The sequence below is a fragment of the Xiphophorus hellerii genome, chromosome 2 (assembly GCF_003331165.1).
Source record: "Xiphophorus hellerii strain 12219 chromosome 2, Xiphophorus_hellerii-4.1, whole genome shotgun sequence".
In the NCBI taxonomy this organism is placed as follows: Eukaryota; Metazoa; Chordata; class Actinopteri; order Cyprinodontiformes; family Poeciliidae; genus Xiphophorus; species Xiphophorus hellerii.
In genome coordinates this window covers 1,765,233-1,784,922 of record NC_045673.1, presented here as the reverse complement: position 1 = coordinate 1,784,922, position 19,690 = coordinate 1,765,233, and the positions used below count along the sequence as shown (strand labels likewise).

Sequence of the window (19,690 nt, the reverse complement as noted above, 5' to 3'; positions counted from 1 at the left end):
TAACCAAAATAATGTGACATTTTTAGGTGCACATCTGCTGTCGAGACGTCCAGGAGGAGTGAATGCTGCAAGTCAATGGCTAAATGTCCTTCTGGGTTTCCTTAGAATTTTTTTTAAACTCATTTGGATGATAAACTAAGTTTAAAACACTGATTGATAACTAGGATCAATTGGAATGCATGTAATTGAATTGGATTGACATTTTTTGTAAAGTGGACTCGAGGCTGCATTTGCTGTGAATTATAGAAAAAAACTACAACGAATTGAATACAGTCGAACACGGTGGTGGCAGCATCATGTCTGCGGCTGCTTTTCTGGATGACTTGCTGTCATTGATAGAGCCATGAGTCCTGTGGGTTAGGACTGGGGATTTTTGTAAAAAGTAAAAATAAAATAAAATAAAATAAATAAATTGTCTGAACCAGCAAGAAAATGAAGTTTGTCGTGATCCAAAGGCCATGAGACATCTGTGGGTGTTGACCTTTGATTCACTGACTGTTCCTTAATTTTTATAGCGGATGCACTTCAGAACTTTTTAAAAGGTTTGAATGATTTTACCACAGAGTTACATTCAGGGTAGCTGCACATAGTAATTATGCAGCTTCAAACCAAGCTGGATGCAATAACAAGAGTAGAAGCCAGAGGAACAAGACTTCGATCAAAAGCTTGAAGCCCTTTCCTCTCACCACAAACAGGAAACTAGACTTTGTTGTAAAAATCTTGACTATAAATGCAGAGGAAGCATAAAAGTTCATCTGATAGCAGCACCAATTTATTCTGACCTCAGCCCGTTTCAGGAAGAATTCCTCCTAAATTATCGATTCACTTTGTTCAGCGTCTTAGATGGTGATATGTTCTGCTTTAAGACTCAGTGGAGTCGTAAGATGAACAGCGTGTTACATTATCCGTTACTAATATGTCTGCAGCATTCGGCTGCCAAGAAATGTGGGTCCATGTGGGGCCACTGCAGCCAACAGAGCAGGACCTCCACTCAGATTAAAACAGGAAATGAGTGGTCGATGTGAATGTCCTGAGCACAAGCTTCATGTTATTTTGTGTTGTGTGAACGTAGATGAACTGATCCTGCCCTGATAACATGTTCATATTAATAACCATCAAGATGTTTTCACAGCGTCCAGTGAGGTGAATCAGACTTAGATAAAGTCTTTAACATGTGTAGATGAAGCAACAACAACCTGTGCATTTAGATATGTTTTAGTGATGTTTTGATAAATTGTAAAGAGATAATTAGATAATTGAACCTTAACAAAGACTCAGATCTTAGTTGGCTCACTAGAGTCTGTCAGTTATTGCTATCAACATTTAAGGTCATCAGAAAACCCAGACTGATCCACTTTAATGCTAATGTCATGTGGGTGTAAGCAGAGTGAAAATATCAGCCCTTAAACAGGTAACAACTATGCACCAATAAGAGAAGAAAGGTTAAAGGTCAGTGCTACTGCTAATGTTGGATGATACAGCAGAGAATGAGTACAGAGCTGACATAAAGGTGCTGATCAAACAGAACGAGAGAAGAAAATGTGATTTAAAGAGCAGACCAGAGAGGCTGAGGTAAGACACCAAACAATCAGAAGCTGTGAGTTCTTTTCAAAACCATCACCTGATGCACAAAATGTAGCAACAATATCGTTGGACATCAGGATGAGGGCTGGCAGACTGAAATATCTGCACAGGATCCAGTTAAGGTTGATTCCTCAATCGTCAAAATTCTCATAAAATCAACAGATGCCTGCATTTTCTTTGCGTTAATCCATAATTGGAAGTTTATTCCAATTTCTTCCAGTCAGTGTGGTGAATTGTTCATTTAATTCTGGTCAAACTGCATCAGAGCAGACATGATAGTAAATCACTAAAAGTGATTTTCACATGTCCAAACGTTTTGTCCCACTGGGCAGAGTACAGTAAAAAGTACTAACAGCCCCAGAAAAAGAAGAAGAACTAAAATCAAGCAAAAAAAGTCACAAGATTTTTGTTGTTGTACAAAATGGATGTTATTCATCATGGATCCAAAACTTAAGAGATTTTGCATGTTTGCTGTTTTAAAAAATGGAAAATGGTTCTTGGTTTCTTTTGGGCTCAACTGAACAAATTTATTTTCAGTTATAGGAACAGGATTTGGGTCACTTTCTTTCAAAACGCTTGCTATATTTAGCCAAGCTTAATAAGTTAAACAAAAGCTGATTTAGGTGCAGCGAAGTTGGATTTTAAGCTAAAGTTACAAAAATACAAATACTTTGAACAAATAAAAAGTGCATCAACCACCTGCGCTGGTCAAGCCAAATTTGTATCGGTTTTGAATTGTAGTTGAAGGCCGCACAAAGTCAACCCAAATGGCCCCCGAACCGCACTTTGAACACCCCTGACCTAAAGCCAATAAATAAAATCCATTTTAGCAAAAGATTATATCTTTTTAAAGATGCCTGAAGCCACCAGGGAGTTAGAATTGGTGAAGGATATACCTTTAAGCAAGATCATGTGCTTTATTATGTTTCACGCATTTATTTTATTCAGATTTAACTTATGATTGTTATGTTTTCAATATTACTTGTCATTTCTTTTTCCTCACCATCTCTTTTTTCACCTGTCCCCCTCTTTAGCCTCCCACCCACGTCTCTCTCCCACCATCTCAAATTAATGGAGCATGTAACAGGCGTACTAAAAATAGCTGTTCTACAGTCAGTTCATTTTTTTCTTTCCATCTTTTTCTCCTTTCCTCTTCCTAATGTTCCAATTTTTCTCTTTTTTTTCCCTCCCCAAGGAGGGGAATGAGTAACGGCGAGAAGGCTTGTCAGCTCATTTATCAGCTGGGAGCCCATGTGCAGCCCTCTATGCTATCAGGGCCAACCGACTGAGGCTCTGAGACCGAGGGCCCGGGTCCAGGCCTCTGGCTGTCTGTCATGACTCTTACTTTATGGCCACTGGGCTTTGGAGGACAGGGGGAAACAAACAATAAGTTAGTGAATGTGGACGGCTGTAGGCTGCATGTACATCACCTCTTCGTCATGCGAAGGCTGAATTATCAAGGGAAAGCTGCTAGAAGACGAGGTTAGAATGAAGGAGGGGCACCAGATGAGTGAAGCAAAAACATTCATCCTGTCTTCTGAAAGAAAGAAATAAAAATATTCTTTGGTAGCAAGATGGAGGAAGTGAAAATATTTTAAATTCATTTCTTCTAAAATAGGAAAATAAAAACAAGTGATATGCAGATGAAGCTACTGAAAGATGCTATGATACTGTGCTACAATGCTTATTAATCTTCTGAATCAGGGGTGTCAAACATGAGGCCCCAGGGCCATTTGTGCCCTCCGGATGATTTTTTTGGTCCTTGACCACAGTCCAGTGATCAAGGGCCACCAAATAAATTTGGTTTTCAAGCTCAGACAGCTGATGATGATACATGTTGAAAATGTTAGGGTGCAACTTTCATGATTAGTATAATTAACTGACATTCATGAACTCTACAAATGATCATAACTGCTGTTTTAACAGGTCAAACACCAAACTGGAAATTGTCTTAGCACTACTGCAGAGGATCCCTTCATTCCTGCTGTAACATCCATTAGTCTGCTTCACTTCACAGGTTTATTCATTTTAATTGAATCATTATTTAAGGTAAGTTATTAAGAACTAATTCTTATTTACAATAATCACCTAATAGAGAAGAAGAACACAAGCATCTCACTTTACAATAAAACATGAGCAAATTGTTGAAATGATCAAACGTGAAAACAATACAGAGACTAGGGCCTAAGATACAATTGACATTGATTTATTAGCTGAAGCGTGAGCTAAAAGTTAAAGACCATCACTTAGTTTTGATGTTTCTCTGCAACACCTCAGATTATTCTTTATGCATAAACAAAAAGCAGCTGTTTCCATATTTTATTTAACCAAACATGCTAATTTGATGTGTTATTGATTAAATATTTTGCTAAGAGCACAGAGCCCTGAAGCAGCAACAGCAGCTGAGGTTAATTACTGACGGATGAATCATTACCTCTGTCATCAGCGTGTCTCTGATGATGCTGCACCGTTTCCATCTACACACAGTGGAAAGCAGAAACTGAGGCAAACAGCCATAGAATGCATAAACAGGAATAGAAATGCACAAACAGCCATAGAAATGCACAAACAGGAATAGAAATGCACAAACAGCCATAGAAATGCACAAACAGGAATAGAAATGCACAAACAGCCATAGAAATGCACAAACAACCATAGAAATGCATAAACAGGAATAGAAATGCACAAACAGCCATAGAAATGCACAAACAACCATAGAAATGCACAAACAGGAATAGAAATGCACAAACAGCCATAGAAATGCACAAACAGCCATAGAAATGCACAAACAGGAATAGAAATGCACAAACAGCCATAGAAATGCACAAACAACCATAGAAATGCATAAACAGGAATAGAAATGCACTCAGCATATAATGAAGGTCATGTCCAGCATCTACTGGGACCTCTGAGCCGCCTCACTGTGGCACCTTCAACAAGTTGCAGACATATTATAACAGCACCTACATTTAATAAGACACCATGAATATTATGATTTGTTATTCTTCCAGACAGCCAAATTAAGGATCATATTCCATCACCTTATTGAGCGTCTTGTATTTTAATTCTCTAGAAAGATGATCAGATTTGAAAAAATTAGTGGTTCAACATAATTTTTCTAAGGATTTGATGCTGTAATGAACTTAATGAAAACTTCAGATAATAGTTTTTCTGACTGTAAATCATTATAAGTATTGTTTCTTAATGATATTTTTTAATCAACCAAATCCAGTAAATCCAGTTTTTTAGTATTTTTCACAGTAGGAAAGTGATTACAGACATTTTTCCAAAGGCTAAAAGTTGATTCTCCAGACTGCTCAGTAATAAAACAGAGTGATGACCTCTAATTTGTAAGATATCCATTACGTACTTTCTGAGACACAGTCTACTCCACAACTGGTGTGAGGTAAAATCTGCTTTGCTCGACCGCAGAGCAATTAGAGAATGCAGCTTCAAAGCTTTTCCCCAAGCTTTAATCACGTTACAAAGAGCATTATCTGGAGCAGGTAGCAGGGGAAGAGGAAGCACTCAGTCTGAGCGCCTTCACTGAGGAATCAGAAGCCCACAAAGCATCATCTGTTTCCACCCCTGCAATAAGAGAGCTGCACATGGTTAGAGAAGACTGGAAGGAAAGAAAGAATGGATGGATGGATGGATGGATGGATGGATGGATGGATGGATGGATGGATGGATGGATGGATGGATGGATGGATGGATGGATGGATGGATGGATGGATGGATGGATGGGCGCCACTGATGAACGAAAACAACTGGAACAACATTTTGCCTTCCTCAGCATAATCTCAGGACAACCTTGAAATTAAAAGTTGTGAAGCAGGTCTTGCAGTGTTGTTGTTCTGAAGTACCCAACATGGATCTGAAATCAATAAATGAATCTTTGATTCCAGTATTTTCAATCTAAAAATAAATCAATAGCAAATGAGCTACCTTTATAAATAGACAGCATGAGCTTTTAAATATGCAGATGGGATTGTGGAGCCAGTGCGGCGTAACATTCACCTGAGGAATATACATAAAGTGGTTATGTCCATTAATATCCGGCTTCTGTCACGCAAAATACATTCAGAGGCATTCAGAGTGCAAAGTACTAGCAGAGTTATCTGGTTCATCAGATTCAGTTGGATCAGCTGCTGTTGCTGCAATGTAGATGAGAGCTGGACTGTTTTTACTCAACAAGCTAACCGTAGCATGAGCTCCTCTAGTGGCTTCATTTGGGACAGAAGCACAGCTCAAGCTCTGAACCAGGAGTAAAGCAGTCAGTGAACGCACCACTCCTGGTCCGACTCCACAGCCAAACAGAACCGGGTCAGAACCAGATCAGAAGCTGCAATCAATGCTCCACTAAAGGCCGTTACTGTTAGCTGGACTTTTCCATCAGCTTCTCTCGTCTTGTTCTGATCTTGTGACGATGCTGTTGGCTTCCGTTGCTCAAAACGTTAAAGTAGATCCATATGGACGGCGGCGGCCATTATTACTGCTGTAAACAGAGCCCTGCTGTGTGACGGCTACGTTGTTCTGGGCATTTGGGTCGTTGTAAATCATTCACACTGCAGTCCGACTGCGGTCACATTTAAATTGTAGGATGATTAAAAAATAAAAAAATCTGAATTGATCATCGGAACCCACTGTGTCACATGTGTTAAGCTCGAGGGCCGGGGGCCAAATCTGGTCCGCCAGAAGTTTTTATGTGGCCCTTTAGACTCTGGAGGGCCACATCAGGAGAACTCTTAAGATTACAGTTGTGTGCTTAAATATTTAATCAATCAAATAAAAACAGTTTTTACCTTTCTTATTACGTGAAAATAGTTTGATATTTAATTTGAAGAAGTCCCCTTCGAATGCAGAGACAGGTATTTATTAATGTTTTTAACATTTATTAATGGATAATTTCATCAATACATTCTGCCACAGAAGGCCCTTTGAGGATATTTGTGATCTTGATATAAACCAAAATGTGGACATAGCCTTAAACACAGAAACTTAATAAAAATTCACAACTCAAACTCAAAGTCCTTCAGATCATGTCTGTAATCTTGGATTAAACTTTCCAGTCTCTTTGTATCTTCTGGTCTTGTGAAGGAGAAACACTTTCATCTGCGGGGGTCGTATCGAGGTCATCCACTCCTGGGGAGCTGGAATCGTTTCACATCAAATTGACAAAGCCGTTCTCAGCCGTTCTCAAATAAAAGTCCAGTCTTATCTGCTGTTTTCTTTTCACTGAAAACAGACACAAAGAAAAATGTTCAGTACGGTATCAAGCTGCAAGGCGGAGAACTTGGTGATGAACCCAATGCTAAAGGGAGAAGTTCAGAAAATTCAACTTCTTACCATTTCGACCTTCAAATTCCCCCCAAACGCACCTCACTGTGAGGAACAGAGAGGCCCTTAAATTGTCAGGAGTGAAGGAAATATCAGCTTATTTTTAGCCTTTTATGGTCAGGTGTACCTCGGTGCTGTTGTTATCGATTCACAAAGGGCTCCTGACTTTTATGAGCGCCGTTATGTGGACAATGTGGCCTTTATCGGTGAAGCTCACTGTGCTTAGATAAGATTTATGTGGCATCTTGATGCCTCAAGATGGATGATCGGCTTTCAAATGATTCAAGAAAATATTTGAGACGTTCAAAATGATCCATTCAACATGAGAAACAAAGAGGAATAAAAATGCTTTGAAGTTACATTTCTAAATACATATTCACCCTGTATATAAATAACATGGGCTAATATCTGAAATTCCTTGACTGAATCTGTAGTGAAACATCTGGACATGCAGGACAGTGATACTGCAGGCAGCATGGCGCCACACTGCTGTTCCTCCTCCCCCCTGATCTGAATGTCAAACCCAGAACAAGATCTCCTGTCCATCATCCTTTGTCATCTGCAGCCTGGAGAGCCAGGCAGCTTATCATGCTGAGCCATGTCTGGGCCCAGACCGACAGTCATTATCATCATCATCCTCACAGTTTACACACGGCTGCGTCTGTTTACCGTTTCAACTTTCACACATTTACAGTTTGAACAATTTCAGGCAAACTGAGACTTCAGGCGACACAAAACACCCGACGGCAATTCTGACTAATTTCATCCATGAAGGAACGATGAGCTCCACGATCTGGTTTTTAGATGACTGATCAATAGTTTAAGATTACTTATTGATTAGAACAATGTACGTCTACAAATGTATAAACATCCCTGCTGAGAAACACTGACTACTGCAGCAGCATAACATCACACTGAATAAATACAGTATAAATATCCAACTGTTCATTCATGCAGCGGGAAAAAAACACCAACAAGTGATCGTTGCAAATAACTTTCATATTTTCAGTCATCAGATTGAAAGTATTCAGAACCAAAACTAGATTTTGTATTTTTTAATTTTTGGTGTGTATTTTTCTATTTGGTGAAGTTTCTTGCAACATGAAAAAAATACTGAATTATCAGTTAAAACATGCAGAAATGATTTACCTTTTCAACTTAAAACATGCAATTTTTTTAATGACAAGCGCAAATTTATAAATTTTTTGTAGAAAGGGGATCTGAAGACTGTTGTAGGTCCATAATATAAAGTCTGTCTCACATTAGACTCAAGAAAAAGGCAAACTTACCTTTTTAGGGTCGATTATTTTCTTTTTTCCAATCAAGACATGAATCAACCTTTCAAGAATATACAGCTGGTTAAAAAATCATTTCCTCCAAGTTGTTCTGGGCCTAAAAGTCACTAAATGCTTATCATCCTGTTTACTTTGAAATTAATAGAAGCAAAAACATGGTTAATAAAACATATACTTTATATAACTTTATCAGTTTTAAGAGATTTTAAGTTAATTATCTGTTTTAAATAACCTGAAAAGTTTTGTTTCTCTGTTTTAAAACCTAAAAATAAAAATAAAATATTTTTTTAAATAGCAAATTTTCTTTTGTAAATATTTATTAAAAATTATGAATGGTTCAGACACCATGCCTGTGACATGATATTTTCTTTCCTCCAGTCTCTCACTGGTTACTGTTTCCTCTGTAAAGTGACTTGTGCTGCCTAAAGTTCACCCTCATCATCCTCATCTTATTTCCAGTTGGACACGGAGCTTAAATGATAATTAATGAAGATAACTATGTTTGTGTTCTGGCTGACGGCTCATTGGTTAATGGAGACGCAGCTCAGGTCACCACATTCATGGAGTCTCAATCAACCTGTCATGTTCTGCAGATGGGTGGGAGTAATGAATATGAATGTGTTCTCCAGAATGAAAGCGTTTGCAGCCCTTCTGTTGGCAGAATGCCCTGAGGAAGATGGCAGCCATTTCTCCCATTACTGCAGACAAAGCAGGGTCAGCTGCTGATCACAGTCAGGTGGACGTCAGTGATTCTTTAATATAACTGATTAATAGCTGTTCTTATTCAAGTGCAAACATAACACCAAGCCTAAGATGATTAAAACTAATTAAACAGGAAAACAGAAGATTAAACCAAAAGCCATTTACCCCTCCGTCCCATTTCTTCCTCCACAGAGGATGAGTAGTGCAGGAAGCCATTTGTAAAGTTTCAGTCAAAAACTAACTTCAACAATCTGAGTTGTTTAAGGGTTCATTTTCAAAGCCATATTTTCACCATGTTATTAATTGATAAAATTTCAAACTAAATATTGAGTTTGTTCTGCCATCATGTTCTGTCAGGAGGAATGGCCCAAATGCTAATAAAGTTTGTGATTTTTAACAGTTCTCTCCCTCATTATATTTTAATCTAGCAAATATAATTTATGAGAAAGTTCTCAAAGCTCATTATTGTAATTCATTCATTCCTTAATTTTTATTGTTTGGTCTAAAGTTTATAGGTTTATAGAACATGATTGCTCTTCCAGGTTAGCATGGCTCTGGCAGCAGCACTGTGTGGGTTTCTGCTCGTCTCGTCCTTCTGGATGCAACCAGAGAACACTAATGGAGTAATGGACAACACACTGTTGTTTTACAGTTCACTCACTGAACAGTCCCAGGAAAAAGAAAGTACACCCTGTCAGTTCCTTTGTGCTGCGACGGAGAATGACAGCTGACACTTTGCTCCCCAAGCTGGATAAGAAACGTTTGCCATGGTGCGTTTTTATCTGATGTCTGCAGACATTTGGAGTCTGGAGCTTTGCCACATTTAACTGTTGATCCTCACAACTCTCTGGATAGATTCCTGATTGATCAGATATGTGCTGTGTTGCAAGGCTAGCAGGCTGATGGATCTAAGATGAACAGCATGAAAGGAAGCAAACAAATCATGTGAAAAATTCACATCAACGTTGTCCATATCACCTTACTTCATAATTTAAGATCGTTGAAATAGAATATGAACAATATGGATGTTCCAAACAACAGGTTTTCTCAAACACTTACAAGGAAAACACCTGAGTTAGAACAAATTTGTGTGATTGGAAAATCATAGTCAAAAATAAACAACAATAATTTGGGTTATTTAGATAGTCATAGGAGAAAAAAATTGGGGTTTATTTTTCAAAATCATATTTTCACCGTGTAATTTATAAATGTCAGTTTCAAACAGGCACTTTGTCTTTAGTCTGTTCTTACTTAAAGAAAAATGTTAGAGCATTTAAAAACATGAAGAGAGGTGATGGAGACAAGTTATTCCAATCTGATGGAGATTTAGACTGAAATATACAAAGTCCAGTTTCTTTACAACTTTATTCCCAGCAGCAAAAATTATAACCGTCTGTAACAAACTTCAATATATATAGTCAGTTTTAATTATTCAGTGTTAATAATTCTGGTTTTCAGAAAGAAGTCGCCGACCCAATTATTAAAATGAAAGCAAAAGAACATAAATAGAAAGAAAGTCATTTGACTTGTATCAAACTGTTTTCATTTAATAAAATACTGCATACACTCCCATTTGCATCCAGGGGCCATACAAGTGCCTCAAATGGCCCCTGAGCCTCACTTTGGACACCCTGGTTTAGAGGATTTCTAACCAAACTGGGATGATGAAACTGAAAGAGTTTATAATTTCAGCCTTGAAATAAAGAATCTGCTGAAGATTCTATTTTAACTTACTGCAAATCTGAGAAATAAGCAGTTTATAATCTATAAAATAAACAATCATGTTGTCACTGTTATATTACCGTAGGAGGAGAAACAACCATGTCCGGTCCAGAACCATTAACCAAAGCCCAAAGAAGAGCGTCTGCAGGTCCAGACTCAGCCTTTCATGTGTCAGCCATCTTATTGTTATTATAAAGCAGAAGGTCTAAGTGACGACCCATCCTCACCTCATTTCACAACAAGAAGGTTCAATCAGCTCTGAATAGAATGAAACCTTCTGTTTTCTTTTTTTATTAAAATCCCACAGTTACAGCAGACAGGCTGCTGAACCAAACACTGCAGAGAGAATCATTACTGAGCTCAGTTTGGTTTTCTGCTCAAACCAAAGAGACGGAGCTGCCAACTCTTTCATGTCCCACATTTTGAAGATGAAAAGTTTAAAATAGATATAATATGGAAACAAACAGGAGGAGCTCCGTCGCTATCTGAAAATACAGACAGGAGATCAGGAGACACATGAGGGAGACAAGATGAAAGAACCAGGAGAACCGGGAGAACCAGGAGAACTGGGAGAACCGGGAGAACCAGGAGAACCGGGAGAACCAGCAGAACCAGGAGAACTGGGAGAACCAGGAGAACCAGGAGAACCGGGAGAACCAGGAGAACCGGGAATACTGTCTGTGCTCATAAAGAGTATAAAATAAATTCTCCTACTACTCTCCAGTCATCCTCGTCTGCTGCTCTCTGGTCCAGTGTTTCTGTTTAACCAGCTGAGCTGCTGCTGCCAGTAACTTCCTGTCTATAAGAGCTATAGATGATCAATTTGGCAGGTGAATGATCTATTGATGCCAGTAACCATAGAAACAATTTTTTTATGCCAAAAATTTTAAAAGAGGCTCAGGAAGTTTCTGTTAAGACTTTTTCTTTCCAAGTTGAAAACACTAACTAACTTTCTACCTTCTTTAACTCACATGAAAACTTTTTAAAACCACTTTAATAAGAAGGTAACATAAACTAAAAACAAACAATACAGACCTGCAGCTGTAGATGCAGGTCAATCTACAGCTGATTGACCTGCATTGTCTAAATTTGTTCCTGCTGGTCACTTTAAATGCTGCTGGATGTTTTTCAGAGAATTAAAGTCCAGATGACAAACAGAGAATTTTCTAAGCTACAAGAAAAATCCCCCATGATGACAGGAGCAACGTTTTATCACGTAAAACAGAAAATGATAGTTAATAATCAAAGGTTCATTTTCCGTCCTCTCAGTGGAGCTCTGATGGGGTTTGGTCTCGTTTCAGACAACATGTTTTCTTGTCAGTTCAAACGCTGACGTTGTGTCCGAACACACTCAGCGGTTCTGATGGAGTCAGAACATCTAACATGGATTCCTGGTCAGGAGTGATTTTAATGTTTCATCACTGAGGGCAGTAATGATGCAGATTCATCAAACGTGTCATCCTGCTTATTCCCACCGCACTGATCTGCGCAGATTATGATTGGATGGAGAGATTGGGCTGCTTGAAATGAGGATTTGAGAAGTAGTAAGAATAATAATTGCTTTAGCTGAAAGTGGTCTGACCTCAGTGGGTGTGAGGACCAACAGCTGCTCAGACAGGAGAAGCATTTCAGCTCCTTGTCATAATGTTTAATCAATGTTAGAAAGAAGGATGTTAAACATAAAGATGATACTGAAAATGTTTTCTCAGCTGTAACCTTTCACCTTTATAAAAACCACAGATTAAAGAACCTGTGTGTGTTTTCTGCTTCAGCATCTTCTGCAGGCTTCATCATAACTCAGAGGGAACATCACGAGTTATTATTAAACCCACTGTATTAAAATTAAAAATTAAAAACTGAACTTAGTGATAAAGTGCGCTCTGACAGCTCGGCTCTTCTGCAAATCATTTCTGAGAAATAAAACAGACGTTAGAACATTTTGCATGACAGAGTGAAGCACGCTGTGTCCCAACCTCTGCTGCGATCTGGAGCCAGGCTGGTGAGGCGGCGCGGTGTGGGCGACAGAGCCGATGGCCACCGTTCTATCTTGGTGCCTCTTGGATATCTGCTACCCTCTCTGATGAATAATGGAAGAAGCGGTGAGCGGTGTGGGCGGCAGAGAGGGATGGCCTCTCCTCAAAATAGACATCAGTGCAAAAATGCAAAAGATCTCATAGATGAGATGGAGCGAACGGCTGATGTGACCCGATCTGAAGAGCATTCGGCTTCAGAAGCAGAACTCTGCAAACAAGTCGTCTTCACATGGATCTGTCATGTAAAATCCTCTCATACAGCAAATAAAAATATTTACACCCCTGGACTCAACCACACTGTTAATGGAGCAAACATCTGGTAGAAGGGGATCCGGTCGGGTCAGAGTAAACTGGAACTGCACAATGGATGAAAAAACCAGCTCTGCAAATCACCCTGACCATACCACACTCATCACAAAGCATGGTGGTGGCAGCATCATCCTGTGGGGAAGCTTTACTTCAGCAGGAACCGCAAAGATGGATGGAGCTAAATCCTGGATGAAAACCTGGAGGTCCAGTTTCCAGAACAACCACCAGGTCATGTGTTAGAATGGCCTAGTCAAAGCCCAGATCTAAATAAAATCAAGAATCTGAGACAAGACCTGAAAATCATAGTCTGAAAAATCAGAGAAATGCCTTCAGTTCCTAGTAGGAAGCTTGTAGAGTCATTCCTGAAAGATCGTTCTGCAACGGAAGAACACAGTGGCTGAATAGAAATGTATGCCACACTTTTCAGATTTTGTTTAGTTAAACATTTGAGAAAAAAACAAAACAAAAAGATGCTGCTTTGTGTCGAAGTTTCAGGTTGTAATAAGAGAAAATAAGAGGTGGAAGTAAATTTTAAAAGAACTGAACATAACAGAGTTTAAAGAAGAGAAAGAGAGAGAGAGTGTGTGTGTGGGCGGGTGTGCGTGTGGGTGTGGGTGTGGGTGTGTGTGTGTGGGTGTGTGCGTGTGTGTGTGTGTGTGTCCCAGACTCAGTGGAACTTTCTGCAGCCAGGCATTCAGCTCTCTGCTCCGTCGGAGCGCCGATCAGACATCCGGTTCGGTTCCGCTTCATTAGAAATGACATGAACTGTGACGGGAGCTGATCAGAGATTCTCCCACTAATTTCGGAACACTCTCTCTCTCTTTCCTTCTCTCTCTCTCTCTTTCCTTCTCTCTCTCCCTCTCTCTCTCTCTGGCAGCAGAGCTGAGACTATTTTTAGAAACAATGTTGCGGTGGAGGAATCATTTAAACTGAGGATAAAACATCGGCTTGAAGCGGATCTGCTGCTTTTTGTCTGGGAATCTTCAGTCTCCAGTCTGCGCTCCGCCGGCCATGGGACAAGATGCTGCCGCTCCGCCGAGGCGCTCCTTCCTCTGCTAACTTTTGCGCCATGGAATCCACCGCACTTTGTAGAACCGGTGGCAGCTTTGCGCTCTTTGGGACTTCACTGACTTTTCTTTTTGTCTTTTTCAGAATGTTAGAATATGTTGAGATGTTTGCAGTTTGGAAAATCGCTGGGAAGTGTCTACCTGTGAGAGACTAAGAGCTGCAAGCTGAAGGTTTTTCTTTCTACTTTGAAGTGCACATTTTCGCGGGCTCTTATGGGAATTAGACACTCGTCTCGCTGCATGCTCCTCAGGAGAAAAATGGCGGAGTCTGAGAGCGGTGAGGTAAGTGTCAAAAAAAGGAATTTGATTTTCCTGGGAAGAAACTCGGTTTGTAAAAATCCCAGCAGGGAGTTAAAGGCGTGAAGAGCCATCCGCTGTGGATGCTGCAGCACCGACTGACTGTCCGGGGGTCAGGCTGGCTGTCTGGCTGTCTGTCTGTCCAGGCGTCCTGCGGAGCTTCAGACATTAAAGAAATAATTACATCGCATCAAAATTAAGATGCGTTGCAGTGGAAATGAGAGACAGCAGATCAGGAGCATCCAGCCTGCTAAACATCAGCATCATTACGCATTAAAACAACGTGAAGGACTGAGCAGCTCAGGACATTAAAACTACAGACATTCTGACATGATAAATGATGATGATCAGTGGATCAGTCTGGCTTTAGACTGAGTTTCTTCAGATCAGATTTTAATCAGTTTTCTACATAAAGCACAGAGGTGATCAGTTCGCTTCACATTTTCCTCATTTTGTCACCTTAAAACCAAAAAGCTCAACATGCTTTGCTGAAATTTAACAACACAAAGTGTCCGGAGCTGAAAATCTGAAGGAAAATATTAGTTTATTTTTTCCCATTCTTCTTTCTGAATGGAGAGAGATTAACAGTCTTTCAGATTAACTGGACTTTGACTAGGCCTTTTAAACATATTTCGTAACACTGTTTCTATTTTTAGATGTTTGATTGAACAGATCTTTGTGAGATTTTCCAGATTTGATCATTTTAAGATGTTTGTCTGTAAGAAGTGTATCGTTTTCCTTCCACTTAATAATTTGCACTACGTTTTCTCAACCTGTCACAGAGTTTGCCAACCTGTGGTTCCGGAGCTGCTAGTGGCTCTTTGAACTTTCCACAATGGCCTTTCATAACTTTGACTGAGATTATTAAAAACATTTTCTTTTAATGTAGCTGTAATAAGAACAACATGCAGGTTTTGCATTTAGTAAAACATAACTCTTTTTTTTTAGTTCATAATTTTCCAAGACATAAAATGTATCCGCCCTTCCTTTGCAAATGTCTTATGTTTTGATGTATATTAAAATCTTAGAAACAACATGTTAGATCTTTAAAAGATAACAATAAACTTCCTTTATGAATTATTCATCAAAAATGAAAAGTTGCCTTTTGTGAAATGTTTTTTTTTTTGGTCCAAAGATAAAATGGCTTTTTGAAGTATAAAAGTTGCAGATATTATTATTATTGTTATTGTTATTATTATTATTATTATTATTATTATTATTATTATTATTGTTATTGCTCTGTTTGGTTCTTTGGTTCTCTGATCATTCCTGCACAGAAAGTATCTCTAATCTGTGAAACTGAACTTTTAGTGATGAAAAATGCAGAAACGAAGCAACACGAGGCTGTGACCTCTGACATCACTCAGTGCTGCTGAAGGTCACATCATGATACCAAACTCATCCAGAGAAGAAGAAATTCTGCTCTTTACAATCCATTAAATCGAGCTGCTCCTCCGCCGCAGAGTACCGCAGTACCCTGGACAGCGCACGCAGTTCCCAGCGGACTGACTGAAGCCGGACGGCTCTGTTGAATGTTCGGGAGGTCCAACCCGTCCTGTTAAATTAGACCGACTTTAGCAGGCAGAATGAGATTCTGTGTTGTGTAAGAGAAGAAAGGACAGAACTGCCCTTCTCAGATAACAAGCCTCACCTCTCTGCAGCGCTCAGTCAGAAATAGAAGCATAAATGTGTTTATCTGTTCTGAGGGTCAAAGGCAGATTGTTCCACCTTCTGTTCCTACAGCTGCTCTCCTCCGGCTCCACTCAACGGATCAAAACTACCAGACTCATTAGATCATCTGACTCAGCAGACTTCATTTTAATGAATGGCGACTCTTATCTGGTTATCAGTCATTTTTTCCCCTTGGATGTCAGAGTTTAATCTGAAATGACACGGCCTCTAAGAAACCTTTATGATCCAACATCCTATTGGTTGGTTTAAATAAATTGATCACTTTACATCAGGCTACAACCAGGACTCCTGAAAATCTGAATCCAGATCTAATCCCAGGATTTCTCCTGATTTCACTTCAACTCAAACCTCTAACCTTTCAGACCAGTTTTAGTTCTAAAACATCTGTCCACGTCTACAGCTTTCACACATTTGATTCATGACTGGTTTCCTTGATTAAAAAATGTCTGTTGCTGTGGATCTGATTCCCGAGGTGAGATCAGAGTGACTGCTGTACGCGGAGGTAAGGCTGCGTCCACACAGCCGGTCCGGATGCTCAACTCTGATTATTGAAATCAGATTTTTTTTTTTTATGGTCGTTCATACTAATGAATGATGCAACCACAATCACACTTCTGTGACTGATTAACAACCCCAAAGTGACCCACATGCACAGAAGAAGAAAGTAGATGTCACTCAGCAGAGCTCTGTTTACTCCAGAAAAGATGGCCGCCATCTCTAGATGGATTGTAAAGTTGCTGAGAGCGACAGCATGATCAGCAGACGGCCAGTCGACGGTCAGCAGACGGCCAGCAGACGGTCAGCAGACGCTCAGCAGACGCTCAGCAGACAAAGGAAGCTGATAAACATAAAGCTAACAGCTAACAGCAGGGGCCTCTAGTGGAGCACTGACTGCAACTTCTGACAAAGATCATTCATGTTCTGATCCGGTTCTGTTTGGATGTGGAGTTGGACCAGGAGTGGTCGGTTGGGATGTGATGTGTTCACTGACTCAGACTGCTTTCATCACTTCAGTATTATCATTTTTAGCCGTTGTTTACGTCCAGATTGACCATCTAGCTTCTGCTACTGGAGAATTATGATGGAAAAGTTGGATAAAATGCAACATGATGCTTCAGACTGTGAACACTATGGGACACAATTTAGCTCCACATGTGGAAATGGAACAAATCAGATATTTGGGGGTAAAAACCATTGGACATTTTGCTGCTGGAGGGACCGGTGCACTTCATAAAATAGATGGCATCATGAAGGAAGAACATTCTGTGAAAATGTTGAAGCAATATCTAAAAAACATCATAGAGGGATGTAAAGACTGGACAGAAATCAGGTTGGACTCAGCATGGAGCCAAAATGGCTTCTGGACAATAAAGTCCATGTCTGGAGAGGCCAGCAAGCCGACCTGAGCTCAGAACCAGAGAAAGTTTGTAGGCGGAGCTTAAAGGTGCCAACAAGCCTGGCCCAAATAGACCGGTTCTGTTAGGAGGAATGGACAAAAATTAGAGCAAACTACTGAGAGAAGAAAACCAAAAACACCCAACTCAGAGTTCAGAGGTCATTCTACCAGTAAGGCAGAAAGATGTGTGTAAAATATTGAAGAATTCTCTGAAAACTCTGTCATTATTCTGTTATTCAGTAAAAAAGATCATTTACATAATTCCATCTTTATAGCTTTCCAGTTTTTATGCTGCTGTAGGAACGGCTCAGAAAATACTTCAGCTTTAGATGGAACAACTCCAAAGATCAGAGGAATTAGGTGGAAAATATTTTCCTTCCTTTAAAAAGGAGATTTAAGTTCCTCTGCTGAGAGGCTGGAGCCTCACTGGTAGTCATGAGAACTCCGTCTTGCCAAATATATGTTTTTTTTTCTCTCATGTATTTTTAGACGACTGGAAGTTGGAATGAGAACAAACAGCAGAGGAGCTTTCTGGGTTTTTCTGGGATGAGTTGTCTCTGTTTGTCCAGATTTGTCCTTAAAGCAGCTCCTCCTGTCCGGCTGACAGTCTCAGCATCGTGGCTGCAGAACGTTCTGCCTGCTGCTGCAGACTGACTCACTGCAGGAAAGCTGTTTCTGTTTGCTCTCAGTACTTTATGAACTCATCAAAAGGCTGCCTGTTGAAGGAAAACTTGTTCTCCGTGTTGAAGAAACGTTTGTCTTCTTCTCTTGTTTTTTTAAAGCAGCCTCAGCCCCAGCCGCGACCCGTCCGCATTATTCCGTCTCAGTCAGCGCAGCCGACCTCGCTGCCCAAGCCTGTGCCTTCTGTCCAGCCCGCGTCTCGGCCCGCTCTGCCCCCTCACACCCCCCACGCCGCCGGCCTGCCCAGCTGCCCCGGCCGGGGCAAGATGGCCAAGTTCCTCAGCCCAGATGAGATGACGTCAAGGGACTACTACTTTGACTCTTACGCCCACTTTGGGATTCACGAGGTAAAACGTGGTTAATCACAGTAAATTCATGATTCGTCTAGGAACTGAACACTGTTTTACACATTTTTGCATCAACTTGGGTTATTCATGAAATTTGTTTGATGTTTTTGTCTTTAAGTATGACAAAAAGGCAAAAACAGCAGAACTCTGAGTACGGTACTCTTCCTTGGCCTGTAGAAGCTGTAACAGAGCTGAGCTCTTTCATTAAAAACCTCACAACGTTTCTTCAGCCAGTGGATCTTCATACTGTAAATACATAGAAAAGAGAATTCACAAATCGGTTGAATTTTTTAAACACATTTAAGGCACTAGCAGCTTTATCCAGCATCAGAGTGCAGCACATGCAGACTCAAACATGACCATCCAGTCCAGCAGCTGCAGCAGCTGCAACAGTTTCTGCATCAGCTGTTCTGGCTGCAGCCACAGATGCATTAGAGCTGCTTTTCTAAACCAACAAATCTGATGTATTTTAATGGTGTTACTGGAAGAGTGCAGAATGATTCGGCTCCTAAATCATTTTTCTGTTATTGCAGAAAAAAGGCAATAATGGAAATTTAAATATACAGTAAAACATCTTCATGTGTTCAGAATAAACATTCACTCTACTAATTCCTACTGTATCAAATAAGGAAATGTTTGATGGCTTTTTTAATTAAACTCTGTAGTTTTCCCATAATATATGCAACACAACGCACTTTTCAGATCACTCTTCCTCTCATTTTTTTCTTTTGCATCTAAATTACAAGCAGCTATTATTGTGCATGAAATATTTCTGATGCAAACAGAGCTATCAGAAACCAACACACTTTGCAGAAATATTTAGTTTCTTTGTGGGAAACTGCAGACAAATCATTTCAACTCCAGTTATTTTATTAGCAGCTCTGGCTTTGTGTATATATTGTGAATCGGAAGGAGGAACAAACTTCGGTTTTCACATTTAAACCTCAAAAATACAGTGAGAGCAAAAGTTTTGTGTGATTTTAGTTTTAGTGTCACTTTCCCCTTCAATCCCTTAAAATATTATTGAACCAAAGTTTGTTTGCTTTATTTTAGTCCAGTTTCTGTTTACCTGCTACAAAACCGCAGCAGCTGCACATTAACACTTTCAAATGTTTTATTACAAATATACAGAAATCAAATCTGAAATCAAGAAATGCAAACAAAAATACTTTAAAGCTGCTTTGCATGCTCAATAATACATAATGTTTCTGCAGATATGACCTTT

General features: G+C 39.8%; 1 protein-coding gene and 1 long non-coding RNA gene across 3 annotated transcripts in view; one reads left to right on the top strand and one right to left on the bottom strand.

Annotated features, from left to right (window-relative positions):
- Positions 1–284: 284 nt before the first annotated feature.
- On the bottom strand, positions 285–18,167 carry LOC116735513 (uncharacterized). The gene is made up of 4 exons (XR_004342390.1): positions 17,242–18,167; positions 2,871–2,877; positions 1,461–1,462; positions 285–300 (listed from the first exon to the last, which is right to left on the bottom strand). It is a non-coding gene; the product is annotated as an uncharacterized LOC116735513 (long non-coding RNA).
- LOC116735489 (protein arginine N-methyltransferase 8-B) overlaps positions 13,687–19,690 on the top strand; it is a 19,201-nt gene continuing 13,197 nt past the window's right edge. Inside the window, exons 1-2 of one of the 2 annotated variants that reach the window (XM_032587431.1) lie at positions 13,687–14,334; positions 18,223–18,465. In XM_032587431.1, coding sequence (XP_032443322.1) covers positions 14,266–14,334; positions 18,223–18,465 — 312 coding nt within the window. In that variant the 5' untranslated portion in view covers positions 13,687–14,265. Of the gene's footprint in view, positions 14,335–18,219; positions 18,466–19,690 lie in introns of both variants that reach the window. The other variant, XM_032587422.1, reaches the window with a different exon arrangement.